At 44.8% G+C, this 23,925-nt stretch overlaps 2 protein-coding genes across 2 annotated transcripts; both read left to right on the forward strand.

The window, feature by feature from the left end:
* The first annotated feature begins 15,902 nt into the window (after positions 1-15,902).
* Positions 15,903-16,460, forward strand: LOC105041480 (RING-H2 finger protein ATL28-like). Its single transcript, XM_010918449.1, has one exon. The coding sequence runs from the start codon at positions 15,903-15,905 to the stop codon at positions 16,458-16,460; it is 558 nt and encodes a 185-aa protein (XP_010916751.1).
* Positions 16,461-22,338: 5,878 nt separating this feature from the next.
* On the forward strand, positions 22,339-23,485 carry LOC105040651 (RING-H2 finger protein ATL40-like). The gene has a single exon (XM_010917281.4). It carries the CDS (start codon positions 22,669-22,671, stop codon positions 23,197-23,199), a length of 531 nt encoding a protein of 176 aa, XP_010915583.1. The 5' UTR covers positions 22,339-22,668; the 3' UTR covers positions 23,200-23,485.
* The last annotated feature ends 440 nt before the right edge of the window (positions 23,486-23,925 follow it).

Consider the following 23,925-nt stretch of genomic DNA (forward strand, 5'->3'; position numbering starts at 1 on the left):
GTTCAGTCAGAGGCTTTCTGTAGACGAAGTCTGGCTCCCGTAGGAGTCCGGACGAAGTCTTCCTGCAGTCGGAGTCGGAGACGAAATCCGGCTCCCGTATGAGTTCGGACGAAGTCTACCTGCAATCGAAGTCGGAGGCGAAGTCCGGCTCCCGTAGGAGTCCGGATGAAGTCTTCCTGCAGCCGGAGTCGGGGGCGAAGTCCGGCTCCCGTAGGAGTCCGGATGAAGTCTTCCTGCAGCTGGAGTCGGGGATGAAGTCCGACTCCTATAGGAGTCCGGACGAAGTCTTCCTGCAGCCGGAGTCGGGGACGAAGTTCGACTCCCGTAGGAGTCCGGATGAAGTCTTCCTGCAGCCGGAGTCGGGGATGAAGTCCGGCTCCCGTAGGAGTCCGGACGAAGTCTACCTGCAATTGAAGTCGGGGACGAAGTCCGGCTCCCGTAGGAGTCCGGACGAAGTCTACCTGCAATTAAAGTCGGGGGCGAAGTCCGGCTCCCGTAGGAGTCCGGACGAAGTCTACCTGCAATTGAAGTCGGGGGCGAAGTCCGGATCCCGTAGGAGTCCGGATGAAGTCTTCCTGCAGCCGGAGTCGGGGGCGAAGTCCGGCTCCCGTAGGAGTCCGGACGAAGTCTTCCTGCAGCCGGAGTCGGGGACGAAGTCCGGCTCCCGTAGGAGTCCGGACAAAGTCTACCTGCAATTGGAGTCGGGGACGAAGTCCAGCTCCCGTAGGAGTCCGGACGAAGTCTTCCTGCAGTCGTGAAGAATCTGGTTGACGCTGGTGGGGGCTTAATCCGTCGGCAAAACTTGGGAGTGTTGCGGAGGCTCGGCCGCCAGAGAGGTTCGGAGAGATGTAGCCGAAGGTCGGACGTCGGTAGAATCCCTGAGTGGTCACTCCTGACACGAACTTCGGTTGGGGGAGGAGATTTTATACCCAACACCAGTCCTCCCACTTTCGAGTTCGAGTTTCGAGCGAAAGAAGTGCAGAAAAATTTTCACAGCCGAAGTCGTTTTCTTGAATTCCGCACACGACCGCCCTCGAAAATCTTGGCATTCAATGCACGCGTGCCGGAGTCTTTTTCCGATTAGGGCGATCCGAAGAGTCCTTTCGAAATTCTCCCCGGAGCATAGTCCTAAGCGTCACACCATAATGGTCCCGCTAGCAGCTAGCCCTACATCACGATGAGTGGGACATGTGGCGGGCGCTGGTGGACTTAGGGATATCCGCCACCATAACTGCACCAGGCCCCGTCACTTATTTAAGCCCCCTCCTTCCCTCCAAGGGCTTCACTTCGCCTGAGAGTTGACACCCTTCTTCTGCCTGAGAATTTAGTCACTCTATCGGCGCCCTCTTGGACTCTAAGCACTCTTCGCACCAGCCTTCGCCATCTCCACCGGCTCCCTGTCGCCTTCAGTCTTCCGAGCCCCTTCGAGGGGTTCTCCCGTCGGGGCCTCTGCCTCGGAGGCCAACCTCGAGAGGATGCCACGGATCAAGAGGAGTAGGAGGGGAAAAATAGCGGCCTGCGAATTCTCCGGCTGTCAAACTGTCACTGAGGGTTCCCACCGCCTCAAAGGGGGCTCGAGGGAGGATTCCTTCAACAACAGAGATTTAATAACGAAAACAACCGGTGAGCACGTTTCGCCTGAGAATTTTGGAGTAGTTGAACGGGGTGACACGGTGGTGGTGCATGCCTCCGGCGTCATCGCGGCCTCCGGAACAATCTTGTTCTTTCTGATGCAGGTCGTCGTCGCCGCTGCTGTCGCCGTCACTGTCCTTTGAATTCTATCCCCACTTTTTCCCCTAGGATTGGGGTTTCGGCAATGGAGCGGAGCGAGGCGGGGGGCGAGAGCCGAGGGTATTATCACACGCGCTGGAAAATACTGCTGAAAAGGATGGAGCCGGAGGGAGAAGTCGAGAGCTTGAAGTGGTCCCTAACATGTTCCTTTTGAGTCTTGTAGTAATATTCTTTTTCCTCGGCCCCAGGGCCTTGTAACGTAGACCTTGTTAATCAAGAATGAGAAGGAGATTTTGTTACTTTGTCCGCACTTTGCGTCGAATTGCCGCCTGCCGAACTTCTTTCATTCACCATTGTTATTGTTGTATTCCCTTCTTTTTCTTTTTTCTCTTTTTTTTTTTAACGTCGTCCGGAGGTTACTGGTCGTCGCCGCATCGGCTTGCTTTTCCAGTCATCCTTCTTCTTCAGCCTTAATGGCTTAGTAATGCATATTTAATAAATAACATGAGAAAGAAATTTTTCGCTACCTTTTTTACTCATGTGTTGAATTGTCGCTTGCCGAGCTCCTTTCGGCTTTTGCCTTGCTCAAAATCGGTGCCGTTTGGAGGTACCCGATTGCCATCGCATTGACCCATCCTTTCGTCCATGGCCGCAGATTTGTCCGGAGCCGCTTGGGTTTGACGCCCCTTTTCAGAGTTCGAGCTCGGAGGTCCGAGCTTCTCGTCACCCTTAGGAAGTCGTCTTATCTCGGACCTGCGTTGAGAGCTTTCTTGAAAGTCGGAGATTTTGATAAGAATCCTAATCCTTACTGGGACGAGGTTCCCCGCATTTTTGATGCTGTTTGTTTTCCATTCATCGCTGACGCAGTCCGTCGCTTTCCTTTTTAACTCCCCTCCCCTTTCTCCTTTTTCTTTTTCGAGTGAGGGTTTTTCCTCTGCTCTTGGTGGGGTCGCGGGAGCGCGAAGGGGCCGCTGAGAAGGTCCCATTTTTTTTATCTGGTCTTGGATGATCGGACCTTAGTCGGCGCCAGGGCGATGTTCTTCCCTTACTTCTGATGTAATCGATCCCAGTTCGTATTAGGACGAGGTTCTTCCCCCGCTCCTAATAGGACTGTGGGGGCACGTATGGGTGTTGCAGGGCCTCTCCCCCCATCCGGTCTCAGAGTAATCAGGCCTTCGACTTTGCTCATGTTAAGGCGAGGTTCTCCTCCTGTCCCTAACATGGCTGTAGGGGTACGTATGGGCGCTGTAGGACCTCTCCCCTCATCCGGTCTAGGAAGAATTGGGCCTTCGACTTTGCTCAAGTTAGGATGAGGTTCTCCTCCTGTCCCTAACATGGCTGTGGAGGCACGTATGGGCGCTGTAGGGCCTCTCCCCCCATCCGGTCTAGGGAGAACCGGGCCTTCGACTTTGCTCATGTTAGGGCGAGGTTCTCCTCCTGTCCCTAACATGGCTGTGGAGGCGCGTATGGGCGCTGTAGGACCTCTCCCCCCATCCGGTCTAGAGAGAACCGGGCCTTCTACTTTGCTCATGTTAGGGCGAGGTTCTCCTCCTGTCCCTAACATGGTTGTGGGGGCGCGTATGGGCACTGTAGGGCCTCTCCCCCCATCTGGTCTAGGAAGAATCGGGCCTTCGACTTTGCTCAAGTTAGGGCAAGGTTCTCCTCCTGTCCCTAACATGGCTGTGGGGGCACAAACGAGCGTTGCAGGGCCTCTCCCCCCATCCGGTCTAGGGAGAATCGGGTCTTTGATTGCATCGAGACGAAGCTCTCCTCCAACTCCCGATGCGGTTTGTTTTGATTGTCCTGTCGATATATGCTCGCGCCAAAAGAGAAGACATGCGGATATAAAATTTTTATTTAAAATAAAGTTATCAGTAATACATTCGTAAGTTTTCAGAGCTCCATGGTCGCGGGAGGTCTGCTCCTCCGAGCTCCTTGAGGTAATACGCACCGGACTGGACTACTTCTTTGACTTCGTATGGGCCTTCCTAATTTGGGATGAGCTTCTCTCGATCCTGAGGTTGCGAGATGGTGGCTCGTCGAAGTACTAGATCTCCTGCTCTAAAGACTCTATTCTTGACCCGGGAGTTGTAATAGCGGGCGACTTTCTGTCTGTAGGCTGCCATCCGAACTTGAGCTACCTCCTGCTTTTCTTCCAGCAAGTCGAGGTTGGCTTTAAGACCTTGCGAATTGTGATGCCCGTTGAATACCACGACTCGTGCCGATGGGAGCTTGAGCTTAATTGGGATAACAGCCTCCGTTCTGAAGGCTAGAGCGAAGGGGGTCTCCTCCGTGGGCAGTCTTTGGGTAGTTCGATACGCCCACAACACATGATAAAGTTCGTCTGCCCAAGTTTCCTTCGCTTTTTCGAGCCTTGTCTTGATCCCTTGCAGCAGAGTTCTGTTGGTCACTTCAGCTTCGCCGTTCGCCTGAGGATGGGCTACGGACGTGAAGTTGTAGGAGATGTTTAGGTCCTCACAAAATTCGACGAATCTCGCTCCTGCGAATTGCCGTCCATTATCAGTAATTAGGATTCTCGGCAGGCCGAACCTGCAAACGATTGACTTCCAGACGAAGTCTTGCACTTTAGCTTCTGTGATTTTCGCCAGCGGTTCGGTCTCGACCCACTTGGTGAAATAGTCAATCGCTACTAGGAGGAACTTCCTCTGCCCCGATGCCACGGGAAAGGGTCCAAGGATATCCATCCCCCATTGCGCCAACGGCCATGGGGCACTCAAGGGTGTAAGCTCGGTGGCGGGCTGTCTCTGGATGTTGGCATATCTCTGACATCGATCGCACTTTCTGACGTATTCAATTGAGTCACGATGCATAGTCGGCCAGTAATATCCTTGATGGAGCAACTTGTGGGACAAGGATCTAGCCCCCAAATAGCTTCCGCAGATTCCTTCATGCACCTCCCACAAGGCGTAGTCAGCTTCCGAAGGTCGGAGACATTTTAAAAGGGGCAAAGAGTATGATCTCTTGTACAACTTGTCCTCATAAAGGATGTATCGGGAGACTTGATTTCTGAGCTTCCGAGCTTCTTTTGCATCATGAGGGAGAACCCCATCTCTGAGATATGCTATCAGTGGGTCGATCCAACTGGGCTCGTGGTCGATTTCCATTACGGGCCGCGATTCTTCCGTACTTGGGCACTTCAGAACTTCAAAGAGAACACCTTTGGGCAATTCAGCCGGAGCCAACGTAGCCAGCTAGGAGAGAAGATCGACCCTGGTATTTTCCATCCTTGGAATTTGCCTGATGTTGAAGCTACAGAAGGCAGGGACGAGCTCCTTTACCTTTTCAAGATACTTAGCCATGCTGTCCTCTCTTGCTTCGTAGTTTTCGCTGACTTATCCGACTACCAGTTGGGAGTCGCTATGAACTTGGAGCCGGTCTACTCCCAACTCTTTGGCGATCTTCAATCCTGCGATCAGAGCTTCATATTCCGCTCCATTGTTTGTTGCGGGGAACTCGAAGCGCAGAGCGTACTCCACGACGATTCCCTCTGGACTGATCAAGATCAGGCCCGCGCCTGCACCAGACATGTTGGAAGACCCATCCACGTAGAGGGCCCAAAAGCAACCAGGGGGGTCTGCTTCTTCTTCAGGGGAGTTCAGTCGGGGCTCCAGGCCGTCAATTTCGCCCTGTTCAGATTCGGCCTCCTCCGGGATAGTGCACTCCACTATAAAATCTGCCAATATCTGGGCTTTCACTGCTGGTCTAGGTCGATAGTTGATATTGAATTCTGTGAGCTCGATCGCCTATTTCGCCATCCTCCCGGAGGCATCTGCCCGGTGCAGAATCGCCTTGATCGGTTAGTCGGTGAGTAACGTTACGGTGTGCCCATGAAAGTAGGGTCGGAGCCACCGGGCTGCAATCAACAGGACGTAAGTTAGTTTTTCTAATTTAGTATACCTGGTTTCGGCATCTCTCAACGCGCGACTGACGTAGTAGATCGGCCGTTGGATTTTTGCCTCTTCCTTGACAAGGACTGCTGTGAGAGCCATGGGGGAGACCGCCAGGTACAAAAATAGTTTCTCTCCAGGCTCGGGCTTCGCCAACAACGGAGGTGAGCCAAGGTATCTCCTTAGCTCTTCGAACTCCTGTTGGCACTCAGTGATCCAACAGAAGTTCTTCAGCTGCTTGAGGGTTTGGAAGAAGGTTAAGCACCGTTCGGTCGACCTCGCAACGAAGCGATTCAGGGCTGCTACCCTCCCTGTAAGACGCTGAACCTCTTTTATCGACTTCAGGGCGGCCATCTCCTGGATGGCGCGAATTTTCTCTGGATTGGCTTCAATTCCGCGCCCCGATACCATGAAGCCCAGTAACTTCTCCGAGGTCACTCCGAAGGCACATTTAGTTGGGTTCAGCTTCATCTTATATTTTCGGAGGGCGCCGAAGGTCTACTCAAGGTCGGCGACGTGGTTCAAGACAGATTTGCTTTTCACGAGTATGTCGTCCACGTAGACCTCCATATTGCGGCCGATCTGCTCTTTGAAGATTTTGTTCACCAGCCGTTGGTATGTTGCGCCTGCATTTTTTAGGCCAAAAGGCATGACCCTGTAACAGTAAAGGCCATGGTTAGTAATGAAAGCGATCTTTTTTCATCTTCCGGCGCCATCCTGATTTGATTATAGTCGGAGAATACGTCTATAAAGGTGAGAAGCTCATGGCCCGAGGTTGCATCCACCAGTTGATCAATTCTGGACAAAGGGTAGCTATCCTTTGGGCAGGCTTTATTCAGCTTTTTGAAATCTATACACATCCTCCACTTGCCGTTTGCCTTTTTGACTAGGACGACGTTGGAAATCCAGTCAGGATAATTGACTTCTCTAATGAATCTGGCTTTCAGGAGTTTGTCCACTTCTTTGGCTATCGCTTTCTGCCTCTCCGGTGCATGACCTCGGATTTTTTCTTTCATCGATCGATGGTTTGGATCGACGGCCAGACGGTGCTCCACGACTTTCGTGTCAATCCCCGGCATGTCCACTGGAACCCAGGCAAAAACGTCCGCATTTTTTCGTAGAAAATCGATGAGATGCGTCCGCACCTCTTCCCCCAGGTTGGAGCCGATCTTCACCACATGCTCCGCATTCCCGTCGTTCAAAGGGATCGAAACCAGATCTTCGATTGGGCCGCCCCTCTCCTCAGCGAGGTCGTCGCGGGCGTCCAGCCCATCAACTGGACAGAGGTCGGATTAGTCATTTCTTTGCAAGGCTATGTTGTAGCAGTGTCTGGCCAGGGCTTGGTCTCCCCTGACTTCTCCGACCCCCTGGTTGGTAGAGAATTTCAATTTCAAATAGTAGGTTGACACGACGGCCCGGAGAGCGTTGAGGCCAAGTCGGTCGAGGATTGCGTTGTAGGCTGACGGCGCCTTCACCACCAGAAAATTCACCAGGGCCCTGGATTGTCTTGGATGTCGACCCGCAGCTACAGTCAAAGTTATTACTCCCTCCACCGGGACAGCATCGTCGGTAAACTCTACCAGAGGGGAGCTAATCGGCCCCAAATGGCTGTTAAGGATGGACATTCTTGAGAAGGCATCATAGAACAAAATATCGGCCGAACTTTCATTGTCGAGTAGAATGCGGCGGACATCGTAATTAGCTATATTCAAGAAAACTACAATTGCGTCGTTATGAGGAAATTGAACTCCCCGAGCATCTTCTTTAGTGAAAGTTATGGATTCCTCAATCTTTTGCTGCTTGGGAGGTTCGGCCAATACACCGGTCGCTCCCTGTCGGGATTCTTCCGAGATGGTGTTGGCGAAATCCGTCGGAGGTCGATTGTCTGACCGCTTCATGCCGGCGGCCATTGTCGGAGGAGGAGCCTGAAAAACTGGAGGCGAGGTCGGAGCCTGAGATCTAGCCACTGAGGTCGTGGGTCACCGTGCGGATGCTTTGCGGGGAGGCATCGGATGAAGATCTAGTGGGGGAAGGAGGAGAGGACGTCAGAAAAGATGATCGAAGGCGGTCCCGTTGAGCGCACCTTTAAGAACAAGGGTACTGCGAAGACACAGGACCCTTCCTCTAGCATCAATCCTGTTGGTGCAAAAATTTGCCTGCGTCGGAGAAGCTGGAGTCGAGGGAGTCGCGATCGCCGTCGGGACCTGCAAAAGAAATCTAAACCGGAGTGGGGGTTGCTCCGACAAGACCCTCCGACGCTCAAGTTAGTTCTCTGCCTCAACAAGAATGGAGTGCTCGAACGAAAATTTTAGTAGAGTTTTTGGGATAAAAATTAAAGCTTAGAAAGTAACGTATCTGGGGCCCCCCTTTTTATAGGCAGAGGGAGCAACGGATTGATAGCGACGTTTGTAACCGCCTAGTAGTGGGCCGCTCGGGGTCAGGAGAAATTTATTATGAAGAGTAATGGGGTGGAGTCGCGGTTGTCACCATGGCTCGCCACGTAGAGTTTGTTGCGGAGAGTGGAGCGGCGTCCGTTGTCGCGACTCGCTAGGGAGTGGTGGAGCCGTGCAGTATCCATCACAGAAAGTGGAGCAGAATCGTGGCCATTACTGCGGCCTGCCGCGTGGAGCCTGTTATGGAGAGTGATGGAGCCGCACAGAATCCGTCGCATGAGGTGGAGCAGAGTCGTGGCCATTACTGTGGCCTGTCAGGGAGTCCAGACCTGTCAATCGAAGTTCGGTTGAAGCGCCTGACGAAGAGAGGTGGCTATCCATCTGAAAGGAGCTCGGATGCTGCTGGCGGGCTGTCTACCGTCGGGTGCCTTGTGCGTTAGTACTATAGGCGAGGGCCATTTACTGTAGGAACCCAGTCAGAGACTTTCTGTTGATGAAGTCCGGCTCCCGTAGGAGTCCGGACGAAGTCTTCCTGCAGTCGGAGTCAGGGACGAAGTCCGGCTCCCGTAGGAGTCCAGACGAAGTCTACCTGCAATCGAAGTCGGGTGCGAAGTCCGGCTCCCGTAGGAGTCCGGATGAAGTCTTCCTGCAGTCGGAGTCGGGGGCGAAGTCCGACTCCCGTAGGAGTCTGGAGGAAGTCTTCCTGCAGCCGAAGTCGGGGATGAAGTCCGGCTCCTGTAGGAGTCCGGACGAAGTCTTCCTGCAGCCGGAGTCGGGGACGAAGTCCGGCTCCCGTAGGAGTCCGGACGAAGTTTTCCTGCAGCCGGAGTTGGAGACGAAGTCCGGCTCCCGTAGGAGTCCGGACGAAGTCTATCTGCAATTGAAGTCGGGGGCGAAGTCCGGCTCCCATAGGAGTCCGGACGAAGTCTACCTGCAATTAAAGTCGGGGGCGAAGTCCGGCTCCCGTTGGAGTCCGGACGAAGTCTACCTGCAATTGAAGTCGGGGGCGAAGTCCGGCTCCCGTAGGAGTCCGGATGAAGTCTTCCTGCAGCCGGAGTCGGGGGCGAAGTTCGGCTCCCATAGGAGTCCGGATGAAGTCTTCCTACAGCCAGAGTCGGAGACGAAGTCCGACTCCCGTAGGAGTCCGGACGAAATCTTCCTGCAGTCGGAGTCGGGGATGAAGTCCGGCTCCCATAGGAGTCCGGATGAAATCTACCTGCAATTGGAGTCGGAGACGAAGTCCAGCTCCCATAGGAGTCCGGACGAAGTTTTTCTGCAGTCGTGAAGAATCTGGTTGACACTGGTGGGGGCTTATCCATCGGCAAAATTAGGGAGTGTTGCGGTGGCTCGGCCGCCAGAGAGGTTCGGAGAGATGTAGCCGAAGGTCGGACGCCGGTAGAATCCCTGAGTGGTCACTCCTGAGACGAACTTCGGCTGGGGGGGTATTTTATACCTAACAACAATCAATAAAAGTAACAAACCATCTATGGCCCAAGAGAGTAGTAGTACTACATGGTCCCCATACGTCGTAGTGAATTATAACAAAAGATTCAGAACTTTTAACTCCAGATATAGGAAATACTCCTCTAGTGTGTTTAGCCAACTCACAATGATCACAAATTAACAAATTTTTATTGCAATTATTTGATAAAAAAAAATAAGCGACTAAGAATAGAAAAAGAAATGTGACCTAGCCTACGATGATGTAACATAAGTTCTGAAGTGGCACCTTCAGCAGATAATGCATACCCCGATAATGAAGAGTTCATATTTCTCTTATCAGTTGATAGATAATAGAGTCCATTGTGCAATCTACCACCCCCAAGTATCTTTTCCATTTTCAGCTTCTGAAATTGACAATGAGAAGGCCAAAATGTGAAAGAGCAATTCAAATCTCTAGTAACAGAGCTAATGGAGAGTAGATTTGTGGGAAAGGATGGAACATGCAATACTGATGATAATCTTAAACTAGGAGTACAATCAATGGATCATTTTCTTGAGACAGAGGCAAAGGATCCATCAGCTATTCAGACCTTGTCCTATCCTGAACATATTGAATATGAAATAAAACTATTATATGCCCTTGTCATATGACTAGATGCTCCTGAGTCTATTACCCAAGAGTTGGATGTGCCCCAAGTAAATGCATGTGATAATATATATGGAGTACCTGAGTGTGCAAAAAGAGAAGAATCAAGATACTCATCCTGGTGGCTAGGTTGTTCCTGAGTAGAGGGTGTGGTGCTAGAAGTTGATTCATACTTTTCCATCATTCGTCGGAGGGTCTGGTACTCCTCTGCAGATAAGCTGTGTACAGTACCCTCAGTCTCTTCAGAGAGATTGGCTTGAGTAGATCCACGACCATGATTCTATCCTCCAGTTCTTCCATTACTACGACGACCACCACGACTCCGACTACCACGCCCAGGCTGATTTGGACGACAATGGAGATCTCAGCAAAATACCTTAGTGTGCCCATGTTTCTTGCAATGAAAACATACTTTCTCAACTATCTGTTGTGGTTGCACAGTAAGAGCAGATCTTACAAGACTACTGGAGTCGGAGGTTACTCATCGTCGTGTCTCCTCACTCAAAATAGTAGAGAAGACTTGACCCAAACTAGGTATCATATCTCTGGCGAGAAGCTGAACTCTGACAGACTCATACTCCGGATTCAGACCATATAGAAAATTCTGAACCCGTTCTTCTTCTAAGTATTTCTGAATCCTATCAACATCAATAGAGCATTGTGGAATAAAAGTTCTATAATGATCAGCTTCGGACCAGAGACGCTTCAACTCGGTGGCATATTCAGTGATAGATAATTTTTTTTGATGAAGCTGACGCAATTGAGACCTGATCTCAAATGCTTGAGCAGAATTCTGCTTCTGTGAGAACATTTGGGCCACTGTCTCCCAGACTTCCTGTGCAGTCTCCAGCAGTTGTACACTTTTGGCCACATTCTGTGTCATGGTATTGAGAAGAAATGCCAGAACAACAGAATTCTCCATTCTCGATTGGGCTAGATCCTGCTCACTATTAGCAGGTTTCTTCTTTGTACCGGTGAGATATCCTTCTAAACCTCATCCTTGAACAAGCAGACGAGTGCTCTTTTCCCATTGCAGATATATTGCTGGTCCATCAAGTTTTACAGTCATTTGAAGAGCATTCAGAGATCCACTATCTCTTGACGAGCCACCAGATTGAGTGGCAGCTGTAACAAGTCGATCCAGTAAACTTTCGAGATCTCGCATAGTAATTGCATTGGCCATCTCCAAAGACAAAGTATGATAATCTCACCGTCACACTATCGAACACCGGATATTTCTTAACTACAGGCTTTCGAGCATCTACCTTTCTTCTTCTTCTTTTTAGGAAAAAATAAGTAAAGAGGGAAAAAAAATAAAAATTAAGGGAAGAAATCTCCTTCCTTACGGACACCCATCACCCGTGAACCACAGGATGGGAGAAGACGACAGCCGACGTTGTGGTTTGTGCGGCGGGTTCCGACGAATGGAGTGTGGTGGCGTGCGGTGGCGTCGGATTGTGGGTTCCGACGTCGGAGTGCGACAGTGAGGCGGCGAATCTAATGCATGCGGTGGGGCATGCGGCGGTTCCGACGATCGGAGCGCAGATGGAGGCTGTGTCGGGGTGTTTGTCGAATTGCAGCCGAGCGGCGTCGAGGTGAGGTAGAGAGACGGCCGTGGATGAGACAGAGGAGGCCGGAGGCGAAAATGGAGGCAGAGAGGCGACGTCGGGGTGTGTGTCGGAGTGCACAGGTTACCCCGGCATCGGATTGCAGCGGAGCGACGGAGCGTGCGGCGGGGTTCGTTGGGAAGATGAAGAAGGGGAAGATGAAGAATGGTTTGGATGGTGGCGGTGGGGCTGATCTACTGGGTGATGAGGGCGACGGAAGGGGACAGAACGGAAGGAAAGAGACGACAGTGATTTGGATTAAGAGGGAGGTGGTTCCAAAAAAAAAAAACTATGATAGGAAAAGAAGGGGAAATGGATCAGAACCTGAGTGTTCTGATACCATGATGAAAATGAAGAGGAAAAATATTTTTTTTATTTTTTTCATACTTTTAAGAGTGCATACAAGAAGCCTATAAATACAGATATGTAGACCCAAATATAGTCAGGGAATAACTAGAATATGCCAAAGAATACCAAGAAATATCAAGAATATGCTAAAGCATAATATCCCTGGATCCTTATTTAGATAATTTTTCTAATTAGATTTAATCCTTTCAACACATTAAAAAAATACCAATAGTTTCAAATGAGCGGGAACCAAAAAGCTTCTCACCAGAGATTTTATCCATCCCGATTCCACTCCTGCAAGCTCGGCGTCACAACCCCAAATAAACGTAGGGCCACCTGTGCACTGCAAGCCCTGCATAGCCAAAGGCCCAAAAGCTTTCGTTGCCCAAAAACGAGTCACATGGGGTTGCTCACTCGATTAAAGGAAGTAAATCCCGTGACGTAAACATGTTTGAATTTATTCTCTTTCAGCTTTTGGCTTTGCCTTAGCTGCCATGTTTGCTAGGCTGGAAGTATCTCTCTGTAGTTTCTGTTGTTCCTATCACTGTTCAGACTCTATTCCACAGAAAAGAAAATTGAAAAAAACAAACACATGCTCGGACTTTCGATTTTGGATCCTGCATGTTTCACAAGCTATGCACGCCCACGTCGCTCATTGGAGAAATGGAGTGCTCTTGCACCCGACCACGACTTAGAGAGGCCAAAGGAGAGTTCTTGAGTTGGGTTGTACAAGACGCATAGCTGAGAGGTCGTGCAAGAGCCCTTTGTTTTCGAGATAAGCAATATAGGGGCTATCCAAGCATGTACAGCTTTTTCCGGTGCAAAACATACAAAGTAGAGGATCTAGCATGCAGCCTTCTTGTGGATTTTCCAGAGAGAGAATTTTTTGTGGTGCATATTGTATTGCGTGCAAAGTGTCAAACTAGTGGGTAGAAATTAAGATGAGCTACAACCATCTATTTTTGACTTTTTCTCCTGTACATACCACTCCGTACATATCCATATTTAATAAAAACCGGGTGGTTTTTTAATTCCCTGTTCCTCCCTTAAAAATAAAAAAATTATTTTTATGATGAATGCGGACCATCTGTTGTACACTATATGGTACGATATATAGTAGACACCATAATATTGCATACTGTCTATCACACAATAGACGGTCACATAGCCACACGCAACGAAAGTGCATTCATATATAACCATTCATCGCATATCGCACGATGAACGATGTATTGTGCATCACATCATGCTGTGCACAACAAAGAACTCCGGCTCTTTTAGGACACTACATGGTGCGTACTTTACGCCATAGAAGACTGTGATCCCAGACGGTTATTACATCATCCATCTTGAAGATGGACGATTACCATGACGTACGTATCGTGTTTGGCATCGTTGTTATTTATTTTTGAAAGTTGCGATAGCTATTTAAGCCCGCCCTCCCCGTCCATTTCACCGCAATTAGTGCCCTCCAATTATTTGCACCACCCATTCGTCTATCAACGCAATCACCACCATAGGTTCTCCATCAGTCGTTCCTCTCCAAGTCAAACCGCTAGCTCGGCCGATACATAGTCTAATTGAAGGAAAAAAAAAAAAAAAAAAAACCATGAGAATTCACTCGAGCATTCACGTTAGACTACTGGTTACTGATCGTCGAAGTAATTGCGGGAGGATGGGAAAGAGGACGGAGCAAAGAGTGCAGCCCCAACCCCCGCATCCACCAGCATTAGGTCTACCGAGGGCTCATAACATTGGGGGGTGGGGGCGCAACAACAAGAGAACTATGGCCTTGACCGCACCTCTATGCCTGAAACGTCCTCTCGCATAGCTGACATGGCCATTCCACCGTCCGCAGCAGCAGCACCATGGGCACCTCCAACAAGGGCTGCACCAGGTTCAACAACTCCGCCATCATTGCCCTGCCCACTTTTTATTGTTGTAAAGGCACTACTGATGATGGGAAGCACAATGGAAATGTTGGTGGTGTGAGCGATGTGTTGGAGCATCTTGGAGGAAGGAGAGACAGTGAGGCTGCTGCTGCTGCCTCCTTGAAAGCACGTGTTCCATGACGTGTCCTGTATTTCGCGGGCCAAGGTTGGGCCATCGAAGGCGAGGTGTCGACCTCTGCCAACTCCTGAGCTGTGTATTGGTGGGGCGGCTGGGATTCGATGAGCTCGAAGGAAGTCACCTCGACGTCACGGCTAAGGTCATCGTTCAGAAGGATCGGTCCTGGACCGGTTCGTAGCATGGTCCTCCCATATTGATTAATAAAAAAGGATAACACATAAATTTATTAGCCGGAATGCAAAATCTCCTCACAATAACTTAAGATTTTGGGTTGTGAGTCGTGACAATATTGTATGAGAGTCAACTCCATCGTGCATCACATCTTTTATTAGTTACGTGGGCTCTTTACTGAAGGATAATAATTAAGGTCAAGGAGGATCCGGTAATTTCATATTCATTAGTTATATAGGCCTTCCATGGAGGACAATAAGGATCCGGTAGGTTCGAGGAGATCCTTGATCCCCGGATGAGCAACTCTCTCTCTACATGGGTTTATTAATCTAGGTAGTCCTCTTCCCCACAATTTAAGTTTTTAGTTATGAGTCTGCCACATCAGGGAGAAGAATGCACACGGGTGGATCCGAAGATTCAGGTTTACAATTTTTAAAAATTTTCATTTTAGACCGGAGCGGTCACACCTCACAAGGGGCCAAGAAGTTTAAGTCTCGAGTGGTGTAATCTGTTCGAATTTTGATCTCCTGGGTAGCTTGGGCAACGAGTATCTCCCATGACTAGCATATTTTATTTGGGACTTGCAAGCCACCAATTTTATTATTTTAAAATTTAATTTTAGATAGAAATAAAAATGATATGGATATTATCCATCCGAATCTATTTTTATGTCAGAATCAATCCAAATATAGATAAAAATTTGATGATCCGACTAATATCTATATTCATATCCATATCCGTAAAAAAAAATAGATATGGATATGGATAGACAACTATCCGATTCGTATTTGAATAATCGAATTCATATATAGTAATCCTATATAATTTTATATAATATTTATTAATTTTTTTAAAAAATATATAATCATATAAATATGTTATTAACTTAATTTATTATCTATTTATTAATATTTTTGATTCTGTAGTTATAAAATTTAATTATTTAAATTATGTTTGTTATTATATCTATATTTTTTGTATTCGAATTATATCCATATTCATTTAAATTAAATATTAATATAAATTTTTATATTTAAATAATATATATTTATATTAATATTTATATTTTTAAATAAAATAAATATGAATATAAATATATTAGTATCTGATCCGATTTCAGTCGTGATCTTGGAGCATGCAAACCATTCTCATGAATTTAGCCCGTATTTAGTTGGCAGTATAATGATGTGACCGGATGCCGGATATTTGCTCGCGCAATCCTCTCCCGTCGTTACGCATCTTGCCAAGCTGTGGATTACCGTAGCATAAATAGAATGCAGACAGCAGAGTGCTGATCGGAGCGACTGCATCATCTCTCTTATCCGGTTTTGTGACCCCTTGCGGACCGCTCGCAACTAGATCCTCGCAGCAGTGCCAGTTGATAGACAACAGTTTCCACCTTCCCCTAATAAACCCTGAACAGAGTCTTGTCAATACATCTAACGTCAAACCTCACACAAATACAAGAAAAACCATTAGTCTCTTTTCCATCAAGAAAATACACCAAGTTTTCTTCCACATTGCACTCTTACACACTGTATTGGCAATAAGCATAGCTTAATTTTCAGATAACAGGGACTAAGTGATGGCACAACATAACTTTCAGATAGCGGGGACAAAGAGATATATAGTACTAGATAGAGAGGGTAGAAAGACTCAGCCCCACCAAGCAAGCATGTCCAGTAACGAATGGCGCACTACGGAGGACCAAACAAGAAGCTGCTGCCGCGTTGTGGCAACGCTCGTTCTCATCGGCATCTTCTTGTTTTCATGCATCATCCCCTTTGTTCTCTACTACTTCTCCCGTAACTTGCTTCGCAGCACCTGGCAAGCCGGCACAGTTGGTGGTCGCCACTACGCCACAACCGGGCTCGATCAGTATTTGATCTCCACCCTGCCCACCTTTACCTTCCGAAGGGCCACCTATCGGGGTGGCAAAGATAAGGGGACCTCAGCCGAGTGCGCCGTCTGCATCGATAGTGTGGAAGACGGGGAAATGGTGAGGTTGTTGCCCAACTGTGAGCATGTCTTTCATGTGGAGTGCATCGACATGTGGTTGCACTCCCACTCCACTTGCCCCGTGTGCCGGACGGAGGCCGAGCCAGGGAAGATGGTCGCAAAAATGGTGGTAGGCGAGGTCTGAGTTGTATATACTCGGTGGCGGTGGTGGAGGGCACGTTGGGACGCAATTTGCTCAGCGCAACATCGGAGTCGCCGTTATGGAAGATGCAGAGTGTGGAATTTCTGTATGTTAATTTATATATGGAGTTTCTTTCTTAATTTTCTTGTAAATTAGACGATTTGTCGGTCTGAAAGAAAGGGTTCGTGTGGAAACTCTGTTTAGTAAAGGCTTCGTATGTATTTGTGAGTTATTTATCTGGAAGCATGTAGACGTAGTCATTGTTTTTGTCAGGATTGGCTAATGAAGAAGTCAAAAAATAGAGTTGGCAGTCCGTCTTGGTTGTTGGTTTGTTATTTTTTATAAAAAAAGAAGGGATAGTCGACTTGTTCAATCCATAAACAACAAATCAAATACCGGCGAGGTGATGCGCCAAAAAGGCTGGAGTGTATCAGCTGGGTGCTCTCTCTCCGAGGCTAACACTGAAACCAATTCTCATCTCTTTGTCAAATTAATGTCCCTTTGCGAGAAGCCTGTGATGATTTGCTTTGAAATTCCAACTCAGCTAATTAAAGGAATGGCCAAGAGACATTCCGAGTATTTGGATGATTTAGAGGAGTAAGAGATGACATAAGAAAAGGATGAGATCAGCTTCATATGGTTATTTATTGGCATATTTGGTTGGAGCGGAATTCTCGTATCTTTCTTCACAAGACTTCTTCTATCAACACTGTTCACCACAAGGCCCTTCTGACATTCGGCAATCGGGGAATTTTATGCGCTGCGAGAAATATTTTCAGAGCTACAAACCCTTCGTCAGCACCTCAGTTCGTTGCTACCAAATCAGACCTCCCAGCAATCATGATCTTCTTCTGGTTTTGTTAACAGAACTTCTTTTTGTTTGCTATCTGAAGCTGCTCGAAGCCTTATGCCGATGTTTGTTACTCCCCTTTCGTTGACTGTTATTACTCTTATTAACTTGTTTCCGTGACATGTATTTCTTTTCCTTCTCTGTGAATTTTGTAAATTGCAATATTTCTTCATGATAATGTGGGGGGAAGCAATTCGCTTCCTCCATTTTTTCTCAGGAAAAAAAAAAAAGTAGCAATGCCGTAGGTATAGATAATAGAAAGGTGTTCATTGGTCCAAATAATTAATCACCTATATCCATGTTCAATAACATGGCACTTCTTGACAATGGAGTGCGCTGCACCAAACCATGTGTCACGAAGCAATGAGATGTTGTCCCTAGAACCAATCACCCATAGAAATTGATCTTTTATAGCATCATTGCAATGAAACATGGCTCGCCAAGCCCGTGAATACCATTGCAGACAGATATAATTGCTCCTACTTCTATGACAATTTTCTCTCCCTAGTTACATTATTACTCTCACTCCCACTGTTTTCGCCATCCTCAAAAACCTAGCTGTTCCAGTTTCAACAATTAATTCTAGTGGTGTGCGATGAACAATAAAATTTAAAATCCTTTCATCTTTTGGATACCCTATAAAATAATAATTAATAGTTCTAAAATTCAGTTTCTTTTCTTATGGGTCATATAATCGACTTTCTACAGGACAACCTTAAACATATAAATGCACTAAACACGGTTTTCTATCCATCCATAACTCAAAAAGAGTTTTAGGAATGATTTTACTAGGTACCTGGTTTAGGATATATATAGTGATTTTCAAGGCTTCTTCCCATAAATTCAAAGATAACGAGGAATTACTTATCATACTCCTCACCATATCCATCGAGGTGTGATTACATCTTTTAGCCATATTATTTTATTGAAGATTTTTCGCATAGTATCCTGTGCTACAATATTATGCAGTTCAAAAAATTTGACAAAAGATCCAGAATTACGTTCAAATTCATCATATCTACTGTTGTATTTACCATCCCTATCTGACCTCACAATCTTAATTTTTCTGTCCAATTGATTTTTTACTTCAGCTTTGTGTACCTTAAAGACTTTCAAAGCTTCAGAGTTTTTATGTAACAGAAAAACATAACCATAATGTGAGAAATCATCAATAAAGATGATAAAATATCTTTACCCTCCAAAACAAGATGAAAAATAGCCACAAATATTGGTATGTATCAATTTTAAGAGTCCTTGACTTCTAGTGACATGCTTTTTATGATTTTTAATTTATTTTTCTTTAATGCAATCGATGTACATATCAAAATCACTAAAATCTAGATTTGATAAAATACTTTTCTTAAGCAATCTAGTCATCTTTTTTTTTTAAATATGTGACCTAATCGCCTATATCGTAATATTGAAGAACTCTAATTTATAATACCATGTTTTATTCCAATATTGACATTTAAAACAAGTAAAGATTGTTTAAAAGAAGAATCCAAATTTATTGTATATAATCTATTGCATAATGTTCCCGTACCAATCAAAATAGAAATTTTTATTAATTTAAAATTTGAATTCACAAAAGTAAATGAAAAACCTTCTAAATCAAATTTTAATAAAGAAACTAAATTTTTAGATATTGAAAAAATATAAAAGATATCATGTAGATCTAATTAAAATCTGCTGTCTATGATAAATCTACAGATCCTGACTGAAATAACTTTGGACTTCATTCGATTTCTCATAAAGATTCATCACTTTCTGTCATTTGATTTTAAACTTGATAGGAATCCCTGTAATGAATTAGAAATATGAATTGCAGCATCCGAATCAATCCATCAGGTATTAGAAGGAATATTAATAAAGTTGGTTTCAAAATAAATAAATGATAAGAGGATACCTCTCTTTTTGAATCATTTTTTCTTTTCTCACAATCCTTCTTGATATGTCCCTCCTTGTTATAGAAAAAATATTTTAATTTGTGAGAACTTCTTTGATGGATTATTGGATTTTTTATTTCCATTCTTTGCCTCCTTTCTTTTAGGATGCTTCTTGCAATTACATGAATAACTGGGACCTCTTTCTATTTCAATCTCTCTTCCTCTTGTACATACTAGGAGATGAGTTCATTCATTGATCATGATTTCTTGTGTATATTGTAGTAAATTAGGTAGAAGAGAATTAAGAACAAATTGGATAAAGATATTTTTAGATACTATCATTCCCAAGTCATTCAATTTTTTAGCTATATCACGTATTTCTATAATATGCTTTAGTACTTCAATAATTCCATCATATTTCATAGAGATTAACTTATTTATTAGTGTACTAGCTAAAACTTTATTTAATTTAGTAAATTATTATTCTACAGAGAAAGATTACGTAGAGGCCAATTCGTTATCAAGAATAGATCCTCTAATGTCTCTCGCTATGGAGCTCTTAATAATTATGAAAGACAATCTATTAGAATGCTCCTATTTTTTATATAGTTTAATCTAATCAGAAGAACTAATGAGAGTAAGTGTACCAGATTGAAGCTTACAAATGGTCAAATCTAAGTCTAGGCATTCTAGGATAATAAAAAGTTGCTCATATCAATCAGAATAATTAGATCCATTTAGTGTGGAAATATTAGATAGATGCGACGAGAATGAAGCAGGGGTCATAGCTGTAAATAAAAGAATATATTTAGAATTACGATCATGATGCCAATTCTAAAACATAATTCTACTAATAATACTTCTTATACAACTATAAAGCATCTTTGGGTAAGAATCATAACATATAATTAGTGTCGTAACTAATTTAATCACAAATCTAAACATAATAATCAATGCCAAAATATACATTACATAAATCATAAATATAAAAATTTTCATAATCAATAATAATATAAAATATGTAAGCAAGAATAATAATTATGGCATGAATACATAATTTATATTTAAACTATGATCCATCATATTAGTTATACTTTTAGTGGTTTAACTAACTACGATTACAAAAAATTTGAGGTTATTTCTATCTTTTGGTATAGAACTTCCGATCTTTATGCAATTCAAGTTAGTCAATCTATTGCTATCAATTTTATATCTAATTACAGTTATCTTTGGATGAACTATAACAGATACACCTTTATACAATTCCAAAATATAATGAGTGAGAAAATCATTAGTTCTCAATAACTCAGCTATCCAAGATTTATAGAATGTTTCAGACTCTTTAGGACTATGTAAAAACACCCTTGAACAATGCAATAATGAGCAAAATTATCAAATAAATAATATATAAATTATTTAAATATTCTATCATATATGGAGAGCAGAACCAAAATGTTTCTCGAGTCATCACGAGTCTAACGGTTCAAAGATCATTCAAATCTGATGCAAAATGCGTAAGTTACAATGATTTTATCAAAATCTTAATAATAGAGGATTTAACTGTAAACTCTAGACAAAAAGGGACTTTTCTATGATATAATAGCCTTAAAATAAGATCTGTCAGAAAACTATAGGTATCTTTCTTTAATAAAGTATTCTTCAGAGAGTTATTTGTAAAAGATTAAAAATAATCTTAGATTACTGGGTTCGGTTCTGAATGGGTTTGGATCAGGATTCATTAAGATTTGAATCTGAAATCCTTTCTTCCACCCTTGATTGCGGATGCCCCTTTCTCCGCGCCACACGGATGGCCGAGTGCTGTCCCTATCCTCTCAATCGTTGGATAAATCAGAAGAGAAGGTGGCAGATTGCCGGTCTCATCGGAGGATAGCAGAAGACTCGCTGCCGCTCCCGCCCCTATGGCAGAAGCCGTAGTTCCCACAGCAGCATGGAGACACCGCATCGGTGGTGGATCCCACCACCATTGTGGCTAGGGAGCCACCCCTCACATGCTACTGCGATCCGTTGCTGTCCCGGACATGGTAGCGGCCGTGGCCGTTGCACCATTCGTCGGACGACGTGGGTGGGTCTCCATGGGCAATCCAAAAAAATCTCTTTTTATTTTATTTTTTATTTTCAAAAAAATTAAGAAAAAAAATCATAATTTAATTCTCTAATTAAACTTGATTTATTTCAAAAAAATAAAAATATGATTTTAATATTTTGAAAACAAGTCATAAATTTGATAAAAATTTTTATATGAATATGAAGCATGAAATCGAAGCTCTGATACCACATGTTAAATAATTTAATCTTTTATACCTAAATCGTATTCTAATATTTATGTAAAAAAAATTAAAATCATAAATAAATCATCCTTTGCATCATCGCATGCAATACGATGATCCCGTATCTCGCAAAAAACTTGATCTTTTTTCGTGGGGCATCTGATCTTCTCTCTCCTCATTCTCTCTTTTAACATGGACGATCGATGGGAATCATACGCTCACACCTTTCTGATAGTTGAAGAAAGAGACCAAAACATCTCTATATTTACATCTGCATTTGTTTTGTCCCATCAAAAGACTAACTTTAATTAAAGTTGACTTCCAATTAAGAATAGAACTTTTTAATTACTTGATGTGGTTGATCCAATGAGTTAAATATGATTAAATAATAATTAGATCATATATTAAAAGTCAAATTTAATATTTTTTTATTGGATCACCTCTTTAACAGTTGGTTTGCTCGTAATTGCCGGAAGCTTAGGAAGTAACAAGGTAATCACTGGGAATGAGTCATATAAATATGCTGGTTTATATATATTTAATGTGGTCTGAATGAACGATTAGGTGGCAGTCACTAACCATCATTGCACTCACTCACGTACCCAAAAATATCACTTTTACTTTTGATAAGTTATGTTAAGCAAATTTGATTGTTGGACACCCTTTTTTTTTTTTTTTTGGATAGAAGGACACCGTCGATAACTACTCCAGAAAATTAAATAAGTTAATCATTATGTTATGAATTTGAAATGATGTGATCCCTTGAATAATTACTTTATGTAGTTGTTTGTGTTAATACATGATCCAAGAAGTGGACATGAAATTGCTGTTTAAGTAAAGAAAACCTAAAACATAATTTTTGATTTATAGGGATAAAATAAAATAACAGTCAATTTAAGCACCATATCTCACGTTTCCGTGAACGAACTGGCATGGTACGGCTCGTGTAAACAAGGATGCGCCGGCCGGCTTCGAAAGCTAATCCAACCGAACTCCATCCTACCAAACACCGTCACCCAACGCTTTAGGGTAGTATCGTCGCAGCAATACCGTTCCAAGTCAGCCGTTGAAGAAAGCTACACCCACAAGTTTCTTGCACTGTTGACGTCCGCGATGTTTAACAAATACTAATTGGCGTACTCTTCAAGAGATGAGAGCCTGGAGAAGAGAGAGAAAGAGAGAGTCCAATGGCCACCACCGGGGTCACCGCCATGACCACCGACTCAGAGAGCTCTCCGGCGCAACATGCTAACCTTGGTATAGTGGCCGCGGAGATCGCGATCTTCACCATCGCCACCTACGCCGCCTCCACTATCGTCATCATTATCTGCGTCTATATCTGGGACCGACTCTGGGGCCGGCGTCGTGTCCTCGTCGCCCCACCCGCCAGCAGATCTACTGAGGCCCCCGGAACCGCGCTGAGCCCATCCGCCATCGCTGCTCTGCCGAGTTTTGCCTACCGGCGAGTCATGGATGGCAGTGGAAATGAAAATATCGGCACTTCGGCACAGCAAACCGTCTGTAAGAGTCTGGTGGAAGAAGGGGAGATGGTGAGGCTGCTGCCCAACTGTAGACATGTCTTTCATGTTGATTGTGTTGACGTATGGTTTCGCTCCCACTCGACATGTCCCCAGTGTCATTCCAGTGTCGAGGTAGAGGAAGTGGTCATGAAGGTGGAGTTTGGCGAGGGGGCGGCACCACTGCCCCCGCCGGTGTAAGTTGGTGGTGGCGCCGCCTTCTCCGTCAATCCCGTTTTCTCTCTATTTTTCCGGAATAACAGGTGGGAGAACCGCATGTCCAAATTTAATCTCGAAACCCTTCTCCAGCACAAGCACTAAGGAGGGAGGTGCCGACCTGACCGAAGCCTCGTTGGCAGTTTGGTGGCGGCGGCGGTGGAAGGTTTTTTGTAATTGAAGATCTGGGGTGTAAATATCTGTTATTTTCTTGAGTAGTCTTTGGTTGTGTGAGCTGATATATGCATGCTATTGAAATGGAAAGATTAGACCACTACAGAAGAATATTTGTGATGATTGAAATTTCGTAAAAACGTTCAATCTCTCTAGCTACTCTCGTCGATCGTAGTTTTGGTTGGTGATACGATCATCAGGGAGGATTGGAAAATTTCGGAAGCTTTCAGCGAGGGTGAGCGATCGACTTTATTAATTTACCACCTCTAGGTGTTTGGTGTGAACTTAGCCCAAAAAATCCAAATTGGAAAATCTAACAACCTTTGGGAACATATAACAGGGCTTTAATTAGCTGGTACAGTTTGATAGTTTATCCTTCTAGGGTTGACTATCACGAATCCTTCTAGGGTTCCCTGGCCCCGAGTTTGCAGGGTAAGCATGATGAACCAAATTTGAATAGCGCAAGCAATCAATTAAATAATGGAAAAGCCGAAGCAAGCTAGTTCATTTTTACAAAACTTTCATATAACGGGAAAA

The sequence above is a fragment of the Elaeis guineensis genome, chromosome 3, assembly GCF_000442705.2.
Source record: "Elaeis guineensis isolate ETL-2024a chromosome 3, EG11, whole genome shotgun sequence".
In the NCBI taxonomy this organism is placed as follows: domain Eukaryota; kingdom Viridiplantae; phylum Streptophyta; class Magnoliopsida; order Arecales; family Arecaceae; genus Elaeis; species Elaeis guineensis.